Genomic DNA, 21,772 nt, shown 5'->3' with positions numbered 1-21,772 from the left:
CTTATCCACACTATTATCTTCTCACAGTTTCAGCTCTAAACACTCTAAATTTTGATAACACATTGACTAAACAAAAGTGATATATCCTGAATCGCCTTCTCTTTGTTTTACTATCATACTTCCTCTGTAAACATATCTCAAGTTAAAATCCCATGTTTCTACCTGAGCAATGTGTCTTGAGAAGACTGTTTTGGCATGTATTTCAGTAAAACGTTATTCTAAAATACAAGAAAGAAATATAGATGCAGTTGACATCACAAACCACCTTTACCTTTGGTACAATTAATCTGGTTCTCATTCTAATTTTTAAAATAATAAATAAAGAAAAACACTGGGCTCTCTCTCAGGATTTATGACTGCAAAAATCCATTAAAGGTGGATTTAAAAACACAAGAAGTTTTATGATCTAGCTTTTGGCTTCTCTTTGTGTTGCTACAAGTGTGTTCAAAGTTTAAAATACAGTTTGCTATAACGCTGATGAGGATATGTTTCTTCAAAATGATAGGCAGTCTCATGCATCACATAAATGTAAAATTTTCATAATTACTGCTAAAATATGAACTAGGACATGTAATAAAGATGGAACAGATGGGCTTGAAAATAAAGTGTTTCAAAATGCTCATTATGAATGTTATATAGCTTCTGTTAGTTGGGTAGCCAAAGGAGTGTTAAGGTTAATGAAGAGGCCGAACAGAAGATGATATGTCAAAATGGGACAACAGTTTTGACCTTGGAGTCACTATGAAAAGAATCCTCAAGTGTTCATTACAAGGTTTTTATTTTCTACTCTCTGGAAGAACAGAAAAATATACTGCTAATTTTTCAAGATTAAGTAAAGCAATTAAAAATATAAAAATCTCTGGCTATATCATACCACAAAACATAAACAAGATTGACTATATATACTAGTAAAGATTTAAAGTAGGTAGATCATGCAACCCTTAAACTGAAACATCAGTCTATACTTTTTACTACACTCTGCCTTCAAAAAACATGTTCTTCACATTTGCATAGCATTAGAAATTTTTTAAGTATTTAGCGTACAAAATTATGTAGGAAATAGTGCAAGAAAAAGCTGAAAATTTATTGGCATGAGACTTCTATATTTTATTTTATTTATTACTTTCAGAGGAGAGGAAAACCAAAGACTTCATTAGAAATGTGTCTTACTTGTGCAGTTTGGCAAGGATCCAGACCATGTTCCATTGGCAGTGCATTGTCTTACAGATGATCCAGAAAGTATATATCCTTCCATGCATGAATAAATTACTGAATTAGAGAATGTAGTTCCATCAATACGAAGTACTTTTCCATTAGCAGTTGTTCCTGGATTACCACACTGCACAGCTATAAAGGAAAATATAGAATATTTTCAAAATGTAGTAAAGATGATTTCTGAAATGGGTAAAGTTGGAGCAGGAACAATCCTTCTTCCACCAGTGTTACTTGGTAGAAATCCATTCTGTTGTCCTTAAAAATGTAAGTTTCACCACTTACTGATCAGGCACATTGTACAGTAAAAACTGTGTGCATGATTTACTATTTTTTCCCCTTTTGGTTTGTAGAGAAACAAAACATACAAATTTAGCTTTATAATCTTCATTAGTGAAAAGATAGTTCAGCTTCAGAAAAAACTCCCTTCCAATTCTAAAAAAAAAAAAAAAATGATCTACAATTGTATTTGTAGATTTAATTTGAATAATGTGTTTCTAGCATCAATAAAATGCTCTTCCTAATTCAAAGCATTGAATGGAGTCAGCTTCACAGGCAGGTGGAATCCTGATGTATCCCAGTTCTTTAATGTTCGCCTTGGGAATTTGAATGTGTCCTTCTCATGTGATTACATATGTACACATCTAATCTATATGACCTAAACTAGAACAATATACCTGTGAATGTACTACCCAGACCTACATTTATCTTTGAACTATATTTATAATTATAAAAAATACCATCAAAACTATCTTAAAATGTATAAGAGCTTATTTATTTCTGAAATAGATAAGGTCAAAGGAGAATAGCAGAGGGTACAGCTGGGTAAAGCATATCCCTTTTGATATCAGCATAAATATAAATATAAATATAAATATAAATATAAATATAAATATAAATATAAATATAAATATAAATAATATAAATAATATAAATATTTTTAATGCAGTGTCAAGTTTACAGTCATTCAGCAGAAAGGATATTATGAGACAAGATTTTAAAATTGAATTGCTAGTTCATACAGATAACACAGTCAATAGCGATAAAGTAGAAAATAAGAGTACAGGTTCTCAAATTATTTTCTTCTTTTCAAGAAACTGTTTTGCAAAAGAATATGTTGGGAATTATTTCCTATTCTGAAACAAGGTAATTTAGACAATAAATGATTCTTCAGAAATGTCCTGTTACAGCTTTCTTTTATGATACTTTGTCTACCTTGAAATTTCCAGAATTATATTTTACAAATAAACTTGTTTCAGAATTTTGTTTTCTATTGAAAAAAAGTAATGTCAACAGTATTATTAAATGAAATTTTAAGTCAACCATTTATACATAGATGAATAAATCTAAAGAAATCCTGACACTGACATTTTCTTAAAAGTAGGGGTTTTGTCTGAAATTCAGGTGTTATATGGTTGTTATTAAAGGTCAGGTTATGCTGACATTTTTAAGTGAAACAATATTCATTAAAAAATTGAGTTCTAAAGTCTAATCTATTATTTTCCTCAAAACCTGTAAACATGCAATTTCATGGATGCCAGGAGCTGGTTTCAAATTTGTCACATGATGCCAAGCCGTTGCTATAGTGCAAAAATTTACTTGAAAAAATTTGTCAGTCCAAAATAACTTCACCCTGTTTGGAACAGAAAACTGGCAATGCAAAATTGGTTTTCTGAACAGCAGTATTAATAACACAGTTTAAAACTTGAGTGTATCTTTGACCTACCTTTGCACTCAGGTTGTCTTCCTGTCCAGCTTCCATTTGCCAAACATGTTCTTTCCTCTGAGCCATGCAGGATATATCCAATATCACAGCTGAAATGTATGGTGCTTTTAATTTTAAAATTGTTTTCTTCCCTAGACCCATGGCCTGGGATACCTGGATCACCACAAGAACCAGCTGTATCACCTAGATTTTAGAGTACAAAATTAGAATAAGTATGAAATATTATTATGATTCTGTATTTATCAAAGCATGTGTATATGTTTTTATAAATATATTTATAAATATATTTAATTTGTTTAATTGCCATATATATCTCTGGGTCCCTATAATTGCAAAATTACTCTTTTGTACTTATTTTATAGGAATACAGAAAAAGAATTATGATTTTCTCACATTCCCCTAATACCATGCTAAAATTTTGAAAATAGAATTAGCAAATAAAATAGGGGGAAAAAAGACAAGCACAAAACCTTGGTAATTTTTCATTTTAAAATAAGGAATTCTGAGGAAAGCCAAGGTCCTGATTGCAAAGACAATTTTCTTCTTTGTGTATAACTCTTCTTCATAAAATATTTCTTAGTTTTATTATATCACCAGAGTTGGAACAGATATGAAGCATTTTCCTGAATTCTAGAAATGTTGAAACATCACTTCAAAACTGCCTGACAGCTAAATTCTCCCTAAGATATAAATGTTTCAGAAAATTCTAAGATAGAGTGTTAATGGTAAATATGTTCGTATTTATATACAAATAAATTAATAATGTTAAATATTATCTATTGTATATAAATGTTAGAATAATCAACACAGTAATAACGATAACAATAAAAAGTGGTAGTAATATCTAAGATCACACATCTAAATCTTCCAACTATGGTAGGAACTTTTAGGAAGCTCTAGGTAACACTAGATGAACAGCAGCTCATTTGTTTGAATCTTTTAGTATTTACTTAGGAACATCTATTTTATATTTTTAGAGAACTTTAAGATAGTTTTCTATGTAAAAAGAGATGCAGGTATATTATATTCCTGAGTTTCAATACTGAAGCATTGAATTCTAGAATTCTTGGAGCTCCACTGTTCTGGTTTCTTCCCCATAGCCCATCTGTTTTTGTAAGAACTTGCAAAAAGGAATGTCTTCTAGACAAAAAATATGTCAAACATATCAATATATTCGAGAGAATATCTGCATTACTCTGCAGTTAGTTACACTATTTTAAATAAAGATGAAATATTTCAAGAATCAGGTAGCAAGAATTAATCCTACCATTTACATAATCTGTAATGCAGATTTTCTGGGGTCTGTCTAAGCTTAAATAGAATAAGAGCAATTTTTATAAAGAAATAGCAAACAGGTTTGCAAACTCTAAATATGTAAAAGACCAAAAGCAACAAACTCACTAGACAGGGGCTCCGTGGGAAGTTAGCACCCTGGACTCTTACATGCAGAGAAAAACAAGTGTTCTGCTGCCTTAGTTGGCACTATGTCTACAAATGCTGTTGGGAATGAAGTGTGTACAGAGCTGAATAGTGAAGGCAGAAGAGTAGAACTAGCTGACTTTGCTTTGAAAACTATGGTGCATGAGAAAATACTTGGTTTAGTCCATTATGTCTAAGTATGTGGTACTATGTATTTAAATTATTTCATAAATAACAAATTCACTCAAGTAAGTAAAGGGTTAGCTGTCTGCTTCAAAATCATAGACTGAGAATTTAGGCTGTTCTCTGTTTACCCATTTCATTATGTGGCACAGATCAGTAAAGCAGATTGCCAGTCCTGTTTAAAAAGAAATTGCAAATAGTTCCAAATTATAGCAAAAAACATTTATAAACTTTCAAAATAATTTATGTCCAAGGTACTTAGGTGACTTAACAACCCTCCAGTTTGAAAAAAGTCTGCTTCATATTTTTGCAATCATTAAAAAAAAAAATTCTTAGATCAAGGGTGTTTTTGTTGTTTTGGGAATCTGTATCTTACATTTTATAGTAGTATTAGTTAGTTAGACTATGACAAAATGTGAATAGGGCCTACTCATCATTCTACACTTGTAAAGTCTTCATAATAACAGCTCAGTTTTTGGCAAGTTATTTAATATTATGCCTAAAAGAATTTCATGGTGAAAAAATGAAAATAGTTAATTTGCTATACCAAATAGAAATCACATATTATTCTTAAAAGTGAAATCATGTGTTCTTTTCTTATGCCTAATTATTACTATGGATTATTAGACTTTTTATTTTAGGACGCTTAACCACCAACTCTTTTGATTGAGGGTAACCAAATAATTTTTCTAAATGACTAATCACATCAGATGTGATGGAATCAAAGATTCCATCACAAAATAAGCTGAGTTGGAAGTGACCCACAAGGATCATTGAGTCCAGCTCCCAGCCCTGCACAGCACCATCCCCAGGAGTCACACCATGTGCCTCAGAGCATTGTCCAACACTTGAACTCTGTCAGGCTGGAGCTGTGACCACTTCCCTGGGGATCTGTTCCAGTGCCCAACCACCCTCTGGGTGAAGAACCTTTTTCTAACACCCAACCTAAACCTTCCCTGACACAGCCTCAGGCCATTCCCTTGGGTTCTGTCACTGCTCACCACAAAGAGATCAGTGTCTGCCCCTCCTCTCCATCTCATCAGGAAGTTGTAGACTGTGATGAAGTCTAAGAGAACCTATTTTTACTACCTCATACAGACTCAATTAAATTGTTTTTACAGATAGTTATGAGCTATCCTTCACTCACATGTGTAACAAATTCTCAGTTGACATTTAATCTTGATGAAATGGATGATATTTATATTTACAACCCTTGCTACACTTTTGAGGAATTCTACATTGCAAAACAATTCTGACTCCATCTGATATGCATATGATGATTGAAAACTGTTCCTGAATGCCAGTATATATCAATGAGACATGAAAACTGCTTCTAACTCAATGTCATGTGATAAGAAAGTGTCATAAAGATGATGTTACAAAATTATCTTATGTTCACTGATCTAATGTATCCTTTTTCAATTCTTTTTCATATATAAAAGGACAAGTATGCTGTATCTTTTCTCAGTTAAATATTCTACATTATATATTATTAATAATATCAACAATCATGAAAATTTTAATGTTTTAATATGCATTAAAATGAATAAGCCAATTTAAAGGCTAATAATGAATGCTGATGATTTAACATATTTTAGATGCAAAATATAGAAATTCTGTGTCATGAACTGAAAATTATTTCATAATGAGAAAGCATTTTAGATATAGGCTTCGAAAATAAAATCTGAACATTTTACTAGAATTATAGTTTGGTACAGTACAGTTAAGGAAAATAAGAGTTTTATTCTGCACAATTTGATTCATTATGATTAACATAAAAATGTTCCTATGTCAAGGAAATTTTTCTTCATGTATTAAGAAAATTTAATTAGATGTGATTTGAGTTTTCTATGTGTAGTTAGAAAAACAATAATTAGAAAAAAAAGTTATATACATCTGTCATAATAATCCAACACTTTCATATTTCAACACTTATTTAATTTAATAGGAGAAATACTATAGAATAGTCCTATTTCCAGTGGGGCTGCTTTGATATTTTCATGTGTATTTTTAGGCTGTACTCTTTGATAGTTTTGTCTATTTCTTAAACTATATTTGCAATTCACAATTTAGAATTTTAAATATTTTTTCTTATTAACACTATGAAAAATTATAATAAGCAGCCTTAGATTTTATCTAAAGAGGATTTTTTCCCCCAGAAAAATATGGATTCATGCTAGCTGTAAAATTACTTTTTATTAAAATAGTTCAAATCTGCAAATATATTAATATATCATTATTTATTAAATAAGATTATTTTACATTAAAGTTTGATTTCTAGCCCATACCTGTAAAACTACAGATTATAACAACCTGATCTTTGCTTCATTGTGGCAAATCTCCTCCTGCTTTATTAATAGAAAGTTTAAGGATTAAATTAGGTGTACATTTTTCTAAGTTTTGTCAGATTGCAGGTTCTTGATAATTTGTGAGAGAAGGTTCAGATACTGAAAAATTCTTCCAACACTTTATAATTTAATGCAATATTTTAAACAAGAAGCTCTATTTTAATATTTCATATTAATTTTCAACTATGCCTGTGCCTTGGGCTGTAAAATTTGGTATTCTGAAACTGCAGATGATAATCAGTTTATAACTGATTACACTGAAGTGATAAGGGCAGAAGAGAAAAAAATATATATATATTTTGTATATGTGAGACCTCCACCTGGACTACTGTATCAATTTCTGAGGTTTCCAATACAACAGAAACAAAGACCTGTTAGAGCAGGTCCAGAGGAATTTAATAAATATGATCAGAGAGCTGGGACATATCTGCTGTGTAAGAAGGCTGAGAGAATTTGGGCTCTTTAACCTGAAGTAAGACTTCTGGAAGATCCCATTGTGGTCTTTCAATACATAAAATACAGAAGAAAGATGTACAGTGGCTTTTTATCAAGGTCTGTAGTGACAGGAGAAGAGGAGACAATTTTAAACTGAAAGAGACTAAATTTAGATTGGGCGTTAGGTGGATATTTCTTACAATGTGTGCAGTGAGTCACTGGAACAGGCTGCCCGGAGAACTTGTGGATGCAACACACCTGGCAGTGTTCAAGGTCAGCTTGAACAGGACTTTGAGTAACCTGATCTAGTTGAACACATCCCTTCTCATTGCAGTAAGGGAGGACTAGATGATCCTTGGAGGTCCCTTCCACCACAAACCATTCTATGATGCTACTATTTACTAATACTCTAAAGAACCTTGGATTTTGAATGTGAAACTAGTAGACCATAGTCAGTCTTACACATCAGTTATTTTCACTTCTAGTTTTGACATAGATCTAATTTAAGAAAAACATGTCACTTCTTTTCTTATTATTTTCTGTCATTGAACATGTCTAAGTTCTCTGAATCACACTGTTTTAGATAAGATTCAAAACTCCTCTGATTTCTTAAATTAAATTATGAAACATATGCAGGACAAGAAAGAATGTCTACCAGTATTTGCTGTGAATTAAAACTGATAACATGGTTAACCTTCGTCACAGTATTTGTTTACAGTCTGCAATAACAAAAGGGATTTAATCAAATCCCAAATTAATGTGTGACTTGGATTTCTGTTTTTCACTTGATCACTGCTCTTAAAGTGAGTCAAACTGAATTTGTGACATACAATATTCCTAAGCAACGTTTTTCAGAAAATATATATTGACTTCAGTGAGGGCTAAACAATTACAAGGATTAGTTGGTGTTCCCTCAAAAACTGAGCATTCTGCCTGAAATTATGTGGAGCCTACCTGGCCTTATTATACAGATGGATGTATTACACAATCAAGTTATATTTGGGGTGTCATTAAGCCAGTAGAGTTTTTGCAAGTTAAAAGAAAAACTATAAGAAAATTAACCAATCATCTTGTAGAGACAATGTTGCAAGATTTGCCAGAAATCACATAAAAATATATTGAAAGCAAACTGGTTTAGTTAACAGTCAACTGAATTTGAAATTTCTTGATCATATTAACTGCCACCAAAAATGTCTACTTCTTCTGGATTATTTTCTTGCTAATACTTTATGCTTACTTTGACTTTACGTTTTTTTTTACTTCTACTGGGATGATAATTCAGCTTTATACATAATTGTACAGATTTTTAAATGACCTTCTGAAAAAATCAAAATGTATTCAAAACAACTTCAGGATCCAGTCATTAATTCACATATATTACCTGAGCAGTGAGGAAGAGATCCACTCCAGTGCCCACTTAGCTGACATGTGCGCGATGACTGCCCCAAGAGCGATCGCCTCCCTGTGCAGGTATAATGAACAGTAGAACCAAAGGTGTATTTGTCTCCAGACAGCACCGCGTTAGGAGGAACTCCAGGATGTCCACAGTCAATCACTACAATGCATAATTATTGGAGATAAAAGAAGGTTATTATCACTGATCAAACAATTTTTAGTTTTCATTTTCATAACTGCACACATAAACTTTGTGAAGGGGTTAACATTTTTAGCGTTGAGGGAAGGGGGATGATCATGGGATTAGAATGCAAAATATGCTTCAGACTAAAAGCTGTGAAAATGTTTTGAGGTGTCAAAAAATATATTTTAGATACATATACTGATGTTCAAAACCACTCATTCACTAAGTTGATCACTATGTCATGAAGACATGCACACACCTTGCACTCTTCAGAGAAAAATTATAGGAACACAGTATCTGCCAAAGTCACTGCTGTGGTAGAGAATATACAGAACTTCATCTCTCTTAATAATTCAGGGCAAGGAGCTAATTTAAAAGCAAGCTAAATAAATCAAGTTTGGGAAATGCACAAAAATTCATAAGCCAAAATTTCATAAACCAATCCACTATGTACACAAAATTAATCTAAGCCTGATGTTTGATTTTTTTTAATCTTACATCTATCCATGGTATGTAGATGATATTTGCATTTATGTATCATGTATTATTTAAAAATACAGGATTTTTTAAATTAAAGAAAAATCCAGATCAGAAGCCTGATCAGTGTTGAGGATGTGTTCAATTCCATGGCATTTCAGATACATGCAACAGTACCATGATTGTACAATACAGCATAAGATCAAAATCATAATAGCAATTTTTCTTTCTTAAATTATTATTATGGTCTTAAAGCTTTAATTTATGTATATAATGATTTGCATTTAAGGACATGTTCTCTCAAAAGTCCAACCTCCACAGTGCAGAATCTTCCTGACAGGATCACAAAAGATTTAGCAATGTGGTAAGCTATTGATCCACTTTGATTCTTGCCTAGTGTCACTGACACCTGTGACTGCTCTGATTTGACGACTTTGAGTAAAACGCCAGAATAGTCAACCTTACATAACAAGCACTTGTTGTCAGCATGTTACTTTTTAAATCAATTGTTTCTAATTAAAATCTACTATCAATTATGGGTGATTACTGAGAATGAAAACTTAGAACATTGTCAATAAAAAGGTATGTTGGCCATGCATGCTTAAACAAAATGAGACCTTTATCTTGTGAAGATCATTCACAGTTTTTCAGAATATTTTATTATCTGTAGTATTCTTGATTGATTCTTTTGCCCTATCCAGATGTCATACAGGACAGTTAATTTCATACTGGTACCTTACAATTTCCACATTTGGGCTTTCCTGTACACACTTTTCTGTTTACATTTATATCTAGAAGTCTTGGATTCCTAATAATTGACCTTAAAAATTATAGCACCTTTAATATTACCCTTGATTTGATTATACATTCTACAAAATTTAATTTGATATTAATGTTTTTAGGCTGGGATTTCATATGAGAAGCTTATTGAATTTTTTTTTTCCTTTTTAACTAATTTCTTTCTTTCTATTTTGCAACCCTCATAAAAAAAAAAATCTCTATATCTAATCTAAATAACTCATTTTAATTTAAACCATTACTCCTTGTGCTATCAATACAAGCCATTGTAAAAAGTCCCATTCCAAAATTAATTTGCAAAACACTCCAGAAGCTCTTAAAAACTTTTGGTAAGTTTAGGATTACAAAGTATCATGGATACCACTTAGGTAGAATTCATTGACCCTCTATAAAAATGACACAAATAAAGCTGAAGATGACCTTTCAAATGTATATGCATCACTTTTACTCCCAAAGCTCTTTTAAAATAAGAACAAAGGCTATATTATTAAATTATTTGTGACAATTCAGATAAAAATGACTAAGAGATTAAAATACAAATGTAGAAAAAATAAATCTTTAAAACTTTAAATTCATTTCTCTTTGGAAATACATTACTATTAAGGAATATTTATCTTTTTGAAGTTGTCATGTTGACTTTAAATTCAACTTGCAACCAACAAACACTTTGTTTCAAATTTAACTGTGACTTTCAGTTACTTATCTTCTACTTACCCCATCAAAGAAAGGGAAAGGTTCCATAACTAAAATTTTTATCTCTAATAAGAAAAAAAGATTATTTTTTTCTTATTTTTGAGAGGTAATAGCAAAACTAATGAAGCCTCCTGAGAATAAATAGCTACAGTATTGTAAACATGATTCCTGAATAAGTAACCTTTGGACTGTTTTCCCTTTAATCTCTAGAAAAGAAGCCTTTCTCAGTGAAAAATGTTGATCCTAAATGAAACCCTTTTCACAGGCTAATAGAGAACCAGGTAAATCAACTGTTCCAAGCCAATTAAAAGTCTAAGAAACATCTCTGGCTATTTCTGCATCACAGTTAGAAAGTTGTGCATGACAAACCAGAATAAAAATAACCTACTTGTGTTGATCCACTTGCCTTAGTGAATAGGTTGTGTACGAGTATGGTGTTCAGGTACATCTATTGGTGTGGCAAATTGAGGACACTGTCCACAGGACATCTTAGGTGTTCTACTGTGCTGTTACTGGTGAAGTCAACAGACAGGTCTTGACCTTGCATCTCTGCTATCAGGGATTATTATGCTGGAGCATTCAGAAATGTTTTTTGGCTATTGCATTTTGTAAGTATTCTATGTTATTTGCTACATATAAGAACTATATAACTGCTGCTTCAGCAGCTACTGAGACCCTCCATCAGTACTGTACACAAATAAATGTATATAAATATGATTATTGTAATTGCTGTCATGAGACTGATGGAAATGTTGTGTGAAATAATACCTTATCTAGTCCACATTCTTTGTAGAAGCAAACTCATTATCTACTTACTAATGCATTCAGGTAGAGGTTTGTCCCAGTGGCCATTTGGTTGGCAAATTAAAACTGAGGAGCCAAACAAAAAATATCCAGGATTGCAGTCATAAAATACCACTGTGCCATACGTGAAATTGCCATGTTCGATTTTACTTTCTCTTATAGAATTTGCAGGAATTCCAGGATCAGAACAATTGACCACTAAAAAGAAAAAGAGCACAGACTTGAGAGCCATACTAATACAGTCTCCTAAAATGGTCTCCTATTCTTTGTATAAGAAATATCCAATGTGTTGCTGGTTTTATATACCCTTACTTTTTATACAGTGGTAGTGAATTAGGAAGAAGAACTGAAACGACAAAATACTAAAGCCAGAAGATGTTAAATCCAGAGCAAATAAAAGGAAATGCTTCTTTACAATGTGATGATACTGTAAAATTATTGGCCACTAAAAGTTGCTGAACATACCAATAAAATGAATTTATATTCCTATCTTGACAAACACTATTGTCCACAAATAGAAACATATTTTGGGGCTAGATGTGATTTCGACCTAACACACACAGAAATGCAAAAGAATTTATGTTCCTATACCAACATTTTGATAATGGATGATCTTTAAGACAGGTGTTTTGAACTAAAGGGCACAAGGTCAGTTAGGTAATACTGTGGTGAATCTGACAGAATAAGAACATATCCCAACAAGTGCGTAGGAGTTTTTAAAAATAGAGGTTAACTTTAATGAATAAGAATAGTGATGAATTTTTTGAGTCCTTAGCACTTTAAAAGTTATACTTTTGAAAATTCCTGAATATGGATTTTTCCCCCTTTGTGTCTTACAGCTACCTGTGAGTTCAGTATAATACTTATTTTGGAGGTCATGAAGATTATTTTAACAGTTTTCATATTTCCTCTGGTCAAGGAAACACATCATCACTTATTCAAAGTGAATATTTTTTTTTTCCAGAAAACCAAAATTCCCATAAAAATTACTATCCCTACATTCTTATAATCAATTGCATGTTTATATACATGCACTTGCACATACCTGTGTGCAAATCCATATATCTGCATGTGTATTCAGGTGGAATTTCCTGTGCATCACCTCCCTCAGCCTGCTGGCAATGCTCTTCCTAATGCACCCCATGACAACACTGGCCTTCACGGCCACAAAGGCACTGCTGGGCTTGTGGAGAGCTTTCCACCCCCAGCCTGTATTAGTGTATGGGGTTACTGGGGTTACTCTTCCTTCTACCTGTGAATGCAGGTGCAGGACCCTGCATTCACATTTGTTAAATTTCAGAGATAAATGTGCATGGATGTCTGTATATGAAATTATTAAAATATGCTGAAAAGCTCAGTAATCTGTTAAGGAAAAATGGTATTGGCAGATGCAATTCAAGATCATTTTTCCCACCTAAATCACTTAATGTATTCATTTTAGGGCTCATGTCCTCTCTAGCCTCTATTCTAAATGTTGTAGTCTGTTTGTGTGCTTCTTCTAGCAGGTCTCAAATATTGATATTACAAGCCTAGGAAACCTACCTTTTCCAAGGACAAAAATAACTTTCTGCTTGTATTTGACTTCTTTAACAGTAAAGGACAGAACAATTTGTTAGCTACATCGATGGTCAATATTGAATTTTTTCTTTCCCTAGAGGAAAGTCTGAGCTACATTTCTGTATTTTTTTTTCTGTTTTTCCTGCAAGGATCATTGAAATCCAGCTCCTGACCCTGCACAGGACAGCCCTAACAATCACACCATGTGCCCAAGAATGCTGTCCACGTTCATGTTACCAAGCATATATTTAAAGTAATGAAAATAATTTATTCCTTATCGAGGAGTAGTGAGGTCCTGAAACAAAATACAAGGAACTTTGACCATTCCAAAACTTTTCCACAATTATTATGGTTGGCTAAGAAGCTAGACATTTAACAAAGTTGTAAATAGTATAACAGCAACTGCACCGAATTTATATGAAAAATTTATGGGACAAAAGCAAAGTCTTCACAACAGTGTGTAGCCTTTTCAATAATATTGCACTTTTGGTAGTTTACAAACATGAAAGTTTTATTATTATGTAACTTCAAAGCAAATAAAATAAAATCATATTAGAATGGATTTCACTGTACATTGCTGACATGATTAATGATGCCCAAAACAAGATTAGTACTTATTGTTTTTAAACTCTCTCCTAAAACCAATGTACAATTTCAGGACTGTGTAAAGTTTCAAAGAGTGACCTGATCAACTTATTTACCAATGCCTACATGCCAATAAGCTGTCAGCACTTTGGCACATTACTCTGCAATACGAGAATACCAAGGTGACTGATAGCAACCAGATTCAAAATGAGATTAAGTATGTACCCTAAACACACAGTACATGTTTAGTATTGCAAATTTAAAAAATAATGTATTTTCATCAACAAAGAGTCCTTGGAAATTTAAGTTCTGCAAATTATTTGGCAGTATCTCTTAGGGGAAAGTGATCAAATGAAAGTGGAAAACACCTATTGAAAAGAAAATACAGCAATGTTTTTCAGATGTTTTTCAATAAAAACACATTATTTAGTTTATGCACAGATAAAAATCCATAGAAGCTGCAGAGAAGATGCTGAAAAACAATCATTAGAATTTCTGCATATGTACATGCAGGTTACAGCAAAAAGTATATTTTTCTAAATAAAACCAATTATTTAAAAAGCATATAAGAGATTTTAAAAAGACAGGGGTGACAAAACCTTCCTAAAACCGTTTATGAAAACATAAGTAGGACTAATTTCATGCTATTATTTTTCTAAGTGAAATAATTTTATATATAATACGTAGAAGCATTGAAAACCAACTCAAATGGACAATGTTAATAAATTAGAATAAAAATTTTCGATATCATGATACTCAGTGGAGCAGCAATGGAAATATAAAAGGAAGAAAAGTAGCTTTTCCTATGTGTCTGCTAGAACTATACTGGGTAAAGATGCAGAGAAAATTATTTCAACCTTTAAGCTCTTAATTACCTCTCCATAATTTTGCTTCACTAACTTGCAGAAACAATTTTTATAAAAGCAATACAATCTACAGACAAATAAGAAAGTTTCTCTGCAACTGTTATCCTGTTAACCTGACTTAAAAAAATCATAGCATGACCAAACATCTTTAATAATAAGATTATTATGTTAGTTAAGCAGTCTCTCTGTTGGTGAGAAAGGAATAATTTTGTCTTGTGTTCCTTTACCCCCTGGTTATTTTTCAGCCTTAATTTTACAACATTTAGTTAGAAACCTGTAAATACTGCACTCTTACCTTTGCATATTGGAGGTGAGTGGCTCCACTGCCTATTAGCTTGGCACTGAGCTTTTGTTGGTCCTTGCATAACATACCCAGTATTACATGAAAATGTCACAACATCATTGAAATTGAAACCATTTCCACTTGTTCTTCCATAAATAGGACTTCCAGGGTGACCACAGCTGACAGCTAGCATAGCACCAGTCAAAAAAACCCCAAAAGCAGAACACGATGTTATCACTTTTCATTATTTATCATACAGTAGATAATAATTATATAATAGTATTTTTAAGCTTTGATATTGTGAGATACTGCATATTTTCCATGATGTATTAATGTTCAAGAACTTACTTAAATTTTTAAATAAATTAAATAGAATTTGACATGCAGTAATGAAAGCAAATAAAGAAAACACATCTGAAGAAGCAGGAGAAAAGCAAGCACTAGATTTTCATTATGTATAGTCTGAAACTGAAAGGAAATATTTTGCTTCCTTAGTTCCTCAGGTATTATTTCTTACAAATTTGTCTTATTATCAACTCAATATTTTATCTTTGTGGCCTAAATACTTAGTGAAGCTATAAATATATGACTAAAAAAAAAAACCCAATAAACCCAGAACTATTGGCGCAGTGAAATTTTTTTAATATTATACAGAATCTTTCTAAAGAAGGCAAAGTTATGAAAGAAAAGGAAGGAAAATTGGACACAAATTAATATTCACAAAATTATCCAAAACACTTAGCACAAACATTTTCTTCTATTTTGTAACAAGCTTTTGGTAAAAAAACCTAATCAGTAATTAAAAATAAAAATTAAAATGTCACAGAATAAATGAATTAACATTGTGTGCTATGGCTTGGCATTATGAGAATTTCTGCTACAAAGATAGAACTATAGGATATTTGGAGACAGATTAGTATAATTTCAATACACTAATATTACTGAACCTGTAAAATAGTGGTAATTTACTTTAAAGTACTTAAGGAAATCTCAAATTTTCCTAAATTAAATACATCATTTTATATTATTACTTAAAGGTCTTTCATGTGATGGCTTGACACACTTATCATGCAAAAGAAACCTCATTAACAAAGCACAATATTCACTCAAAAGAACCCCAAAATCACAAATCAAAGTAACAACATCTCCGTGAGGAAAAAGAAGAAAAAAAATTGGTAAGGAAAACATTTTAATCTGCAGCATTGACTGTTTACTTCAATAGCATTTACTTATCTAACTGGAACAGGGAAAGTAAATATACATTAAATATTTCCAAAAGCCACTACAGGTCATAAAGCCATTTTAAAATTTGAGTAGTGGCATTCGTAAGTCCTATCACTTTCTGAAGAATTTTCATATCCAAAACAGCAGATACTCAGTTGCCAAAAGATGCAGTGGAAATTTTAGATGACAACACTTAACTTCAGACCTGATAGATGAATCACAGATTTTATGTGACCCCATACTTTTGAGGACTACTCAATCCTCCTCTTGTTTGACACAGATATTCCTGTAACATAAATCAGTATGTGTTGCCATGCTTACTTACGCACACAGGATGGAAGCTGGCCAGACCAGTTGTGATCCTGTTGACATATTCTGACAGAAGAGCCAATCAACCGAAAGCCGGGACTGCACTGGTAAACAACTGTGTCTCTATATCCATAATTTTCTCCTATTACTTGTCCATTGACTATAAGATCTGGGATACCACAGTGACCAGCTGGATTTATTTATAGTAATGAAAAAAAAAAGAAAATGAAAAAAAAAAAAGTAAATATTCCATAGAAATTTTAATTAAACCTCCTTAACTAAAACAAAGAAATGTTGAATATTTTTCAAGGTCTTTTTATTGACCTAATTCAAAGCTTTATATTTTTTAGCTTGGTGAAAACTGCAGTCATTCATATGTATAAGTACAACCATACACATATAAAACTTACAAAAAGATGATGTAAAAAGAGATTAAATGTCATATATAAAATAAAATTTCCTTTAAAAATATGAGTAATTCCTTTTTATTGTAACATGTAAAATATGTATTATTTACCTTAGTTTTATTTTGGTTATGATTAAACGAATAAGGTAACATGAAAACATCATATATTTAACTAAATAGAAAAATTCCACATAAATAAAAATAATACAAATATTATAGATATCAATCCATGTGGACATTATAAATATAGACTTTGTACAATATAAAAAAAATTAACTTGAAGAATTTATTGCTGGAATTTGACTCTCTGTAATGTTTTTCTGTCTCTCCTTCCTAGTGGAATTCCAAAGAGATCAACATTCTTTGGCTGAAGGCAGTTATCAAAACAGCCTCTAAATCATGGCAACCAAACGGCAACCAAAAATCTGTCTATGATTAGGCCTAGGCCTAATCTTTTACTCTCAAAATATGAGAAATATTGTTTTTTCACTATGAAAGTCAAAAGGAGACATTTTTGTCTACAGAGAGTCTGGGAAAAAAAACAGACGATGTAGTTGATATTTTTCATAATGAATTCTGGAAAATGGGCACTGATTCAGCAAAAAAATGTGGTAATGGGAAAGTCTTCTAAGAATGGTTGATTTCATTAAGACTGTGATATCTGGTAAAGAATTCACTGCCAAAAGAAGAGTAAGACAGGAAACAAAAAAAAAAAAAAAAACAAAAAAACAAAAGCAAAACCAAAAACAAACCAAAAAAAGAACAACCAAAAAACCCAAAAAACAAACCCAGTGTTTCAGCTAGTACTTTTTAGGAAAAAAAAAAAACAAACCAAAAAACAAAAATACCAGCCAACCAAACTCCACCAGTCTACTTTTGTCTTCTAATTTTCTAGCTCCCACAAACAAAAAAAAAAGCATGGGATTGCTAATAAAAAAAAGACATATAGAAGCAGTATGGTTTGGACTGTTTTTTCCTTTGAAATTTTAAATTCTTCTAATATCCTGATGTATTTTCCTGCATTTTGCCTCATTCATTTGAGGTTAGAAATTTCCAAAAAAAGGAAAATCTTACACTTTCTTACAACTTGAGTTTTGTATTGTATTTCATTGTATGAATCATGATAAAACAATCAGAATTTACCAATTTACCAATTCAGTATTAGTAGTATATGAACCTCCACATGCCACATATATCAGATTGATGACTGCAATTTGACTTCCGTGTAATTAGCAAGAGTCCAAATCTGGTACTCTTCAAGGCTATATTATCCCCTCTTTGTTCCCTCCCTGTTTCCCTCAGTCTTATGTAAAAAATAGGCATACATGACATTTATGTTTTCTAGGATAAAATGGCATGACGTCTAAAATTTTTTTGTCAGAATATTTCTTGATTTTCCAAGAAATTCATAATCCATTCAGCATGCAGTAGACTTTTTGAACATACTCCAAAGTAACTAATTTCCCTATCCTATCATATTTCTGACTATAAACAAGACTAACCAGATGAGGAATAAAAACTGAGCTGTAAAAGATTAGTTTCTATCAAAAGTGCAATCACACAGTCTGTAGTGATTTAGATCATGCTCAAGGAAATATTTTTCTAGTTGCATTAATTATAATATATGGCTTGGTTCTTAATTAAGAATTTTGTGTTGCTTTATGGCAGAGTGGAAGCAAAATACTCCACCAGAAGGGTCAATCACTCTTTCCTGTGCAGAGAGAGTAAAACAGAAGCAATTCAACATGTGAGGTAACTGAGATCACAGTACAGTTTCTGCAATTCTTCGTGGACTTCACAAAACCCATACAACTTCAACAGGTGAAAATTCATTGCAAATCATCTGTATGTCTTGCAGTAATGTCCCAGTCTTGCTCCAGAAAATTTAAAGTCATTTAATACCATCTTCTTACCCTACATCCTCTCATTGTCATAAACCTCTCAGACCCTAGTTTTAACTTCTTTAGACTTTTGAGACTCTTTGGGTTTTTTTGGTTTTTTTTCTTTTCTTTTGACTTCATTCAATATCTACTATATACACAGAGAGCAGTAGTGGATGTTGCTTTCCTGAAATTCAGCAAAGTATTCAATACCATTTCCCACAGCCTTTTCCTGCACAAAAGGGCAAGATACAGATTGGGTGGGTGGTCTGCAAGGTGGGTAGGGAATGGGTTAACAGGCTTCACTAAAAGGCTGGTGATCAGTGATTTGCACTCAGGCTGTAAATCTATCTCAACAGGGTTCCCTAAGGCTCATTGATGGGCTCCATTACATTGAATAGCTTCATAAATTATCTGAATGATGGGATTGAAAGCAGCCCCAGCAAGTTTGCTGATGACACCAGACTGGGGGTGAGGCAGACAGGTGAGAAGGAAGAGACATCTTGCAGAGAGACCTGGGTAGGCTGGAGCAAGCAAGCAAGAAAGAACTGTTTGAGATTAACTAAAACACCTGCAAGATGCTGCCCCTGGGATGACAGAACCAAAGAGCCCAGAACAGGCCATGATCTGTGTGGCTGGGGAGCAGTGTCACTGAAAGGCTCCTGAGGGTCTTGGTGGACAAGAAGCTGACTGTGAGCCAGCAGTGTGGCTGCAACAGTGAAAGCAAAATGGATCCTGGGCTGCATCTGCAGAAACATTATTAGCAGTGGTAGAGACGTGATCATCCCACTCTACTCAGTGCTTGCTAGGCTGCACATGAAAGATGCAGAAAGATTCAGACAGACTGCAAAGGCCGGTCATGAAAATTATCAAAGGCTGAAAAACCTCTCCTATGAGGAAAGGCTGGAGGCATTAGTTCCTGAAAAAGAGAAAGCTCAAGCAGCGGGGGGCTCATCACAGCATTCCAGTACTTAGAAAGGGGCTACATAAATAATGGAGGCTCTCTCTTCACATGGAGTAACATGGAGAGGATGAAGAGCAATGGGTGCAAGCTGCACTGGGAAAGGTTTCATCATGACATAAGAAAGAATTCTTTTGACAATAAAAGCAAGCATTCCCTGCAACAATCTATTCAGAGATGTGATGGGAGTCTACATCACCAGATGTTTTCAAAATGGGACTAAACAGGTTGCTAGATAATCCCATCTCAGCTCTCTCTGCCATGAAATGTTGGATCAGATGATTTTTCAAATTCCCTTCCAATTTAGGCTATTTTATGAGTCTGTTACTTCAAATCTCTCTGTCTTGATTATTTCCTCCCACTCTGTATAACAATTATATCTCTGGAGCACTAACTATATTGCATGACCAATTGTGAGCTTCCCACTGCTAGTAATGAAACATATTTTTAAAACAGTAGAGACTACTTCTCTCCCTATGTAAGATTTCTAAACTGAGAAATAAAAATGAATTCATTAAGAATATTATAATGCTGTATTATAAAACTGTACTTCTGTCATAACAGAATTCTAATCAACCAGTGAAAATGTTAAGTAAATATAATTTAAAAACAGGATATACCAGACTTGTGAAACATTTTTCATCTCAAATCTAAAAAAGAGATTAAAACAAACAAACAAACAGAACTTGGGAATTTGCAGGATTTTTTGCCAGTTTTTACTCTGATTTCCAGAGGAAGCTTAGTGTGACTGAGGGATATACAAAAAAAAACCCCAAAAAAACCCAAAAAAACCCAAAAAACCCCAAAAATCCCCAAAACATTAAAACCAAACCAAACAAAAGAAAGAGGGAAAAAGAAACCAAAACCAAAGCAGTCCAACACCCTAAAATTATGGGTTCAGTATTATTTGTTTTATTTTCAAAAAAAACATACCTGACAACTGTCATGTAGGTGCATGTGGTAAGCAGTTCACTATGTTTGCTATGAAAAATCTAAAAAACAGTGTATATAATTCCTGTTAAGAGTATATTGGAGAACTTTACAGGCATTTCCACTGATTCATGAAGATGAGTAAGATCCAAAAAAGTTAGAGTCTCATTAATATTTTCCAGAACTTTTATTCTTTATTTTCCCACTCTCATTTACACAGCCATAGAGGTGTTCTCTGCCAGAGGAAATTAACACCTCAGCTTATAGTAGCTGCTATCATTACTTCCCCAATGTCAAGAGAGAAAAAAAAAGCATAGAGGAAGAAAAAACAAAACATCTCTCAAACCAACAAAAAACCTTTATCAATATCAACACCTGTATTTGGAAGAGCAATTATTACTAAACTTCAATTCTATTATGGGTTTGTTGCGTGTCTTCTAAAACTAAGGTGTTTATTTATTTTTCTCATGAATTTTAGTAAAATTCTTACCTTTAACATTTTTCTGTTAAGCTATCTAAGAAAATAATTTCAATATGTTCATTATAGATTAAAGATATGCTCATATTTATTGCTGCATATTCTGTTTTTTTTTATTATCAATTCTGATGGTAATTGTTTCTCAGGACTTTCATTTAAACTCTTATTATAAGGGCTTTGTGACAAATAAGCATATTCTAATATCCTGATAGTAAATAGCTGGCTTTCCATTAAGTTAGGATTATAGACTACACAGCTATTCTAGACTGTTTTTATTACAACTTTGTCCATTGTCAATATTTCTATTTTTGTGCTGTACCATAAGACCAGTTGTAGTTCCATTTTTTCTATGACATAGATGTAAAAGATTTCTGTAGCTGTTCTATGAATCCAGATGAGACCCATGGATCTTAACGTAACTTGTAACTTGTAATACTGAATCAAAAGATACCACTTTTGCAAAGACAAGTCAAAATTACCAAAAAAAAGTATTAAAAGAGACTAAGAGAAGGTTCTACTGAGTAGAAGATTTGAGAGGAGAAATAAGAAATATAACATTCTCAATTTCCAGTCTAGCAAAACTTGAGAAGAATAATTGCATGAAATATTATTAAAAACA

The 21,772-nt window shown here is 32.5% G+C and overlaps 1 protein-coding gene across 2 annotated transcripts in view; it reads right to left on the bottom strand.

Annotated features, from left to right (window-relative positions):
- The window catches only part of CSMD3 (CUB and Sushi multiple domains 3), a 581,291-nt gene that overhangs the window by 47,229 nt on the left and 512,290 nt on the right, over positions 1 to 21,772 (bottom strand). For both annotated transcript variants that reach the window (XM_077782368.1, XM_021546425.3), the window contains exons 54-59: positions 16,515 to 16,688; positions 14,978 to 15,151; positions 11,687 to 11,872; positions 8,705 to 8,878; positions 2,939 to 3,121; positions 1,171 to 1,347 (exon numbers count right to left, since the gene is read on the bottom strand). In XM_077782368.1, coding sequence (XP_077638494.1) covers positions 1,171 to 1,347; positions 2,939 to 3,121; positions 8,705 to 8,878; positions 11,687 to 11,872; positions 14,978 to 15,151; positions 16,515 to 16,688 — 1,068 coding nt within the window. The remainder of the gene's footprint in view (positions 1 to 1,170; positions 1,348 to 2,938; positions 3,122 to 8,704; positions 8,879 to 11,686; positions 11,873 to 14,977; positions 15,152 to 16,514; positions 16,689 to 21,772) is intronic.

Source organism: Lonchura striata, chromosome 1, assembly GCF_046129695.1.
Source record: "Lonchura striata isolate bLonStr1 chromosome 1, bLonStr1.mat, whole genome shotgun sequence".
Taxonomy (NCBI): domain Eukaryota; kingdom Metazoa; phylum Chordata; class Aves; order Passeriformes; family Estrildidae; genus Lonchura; species Lonchura striata.
The sequence above is the reverse complement of the archived record's forward strand: the minus strand, read 5'-3'. Positions and strand labels throughout refer to the sequence as shown.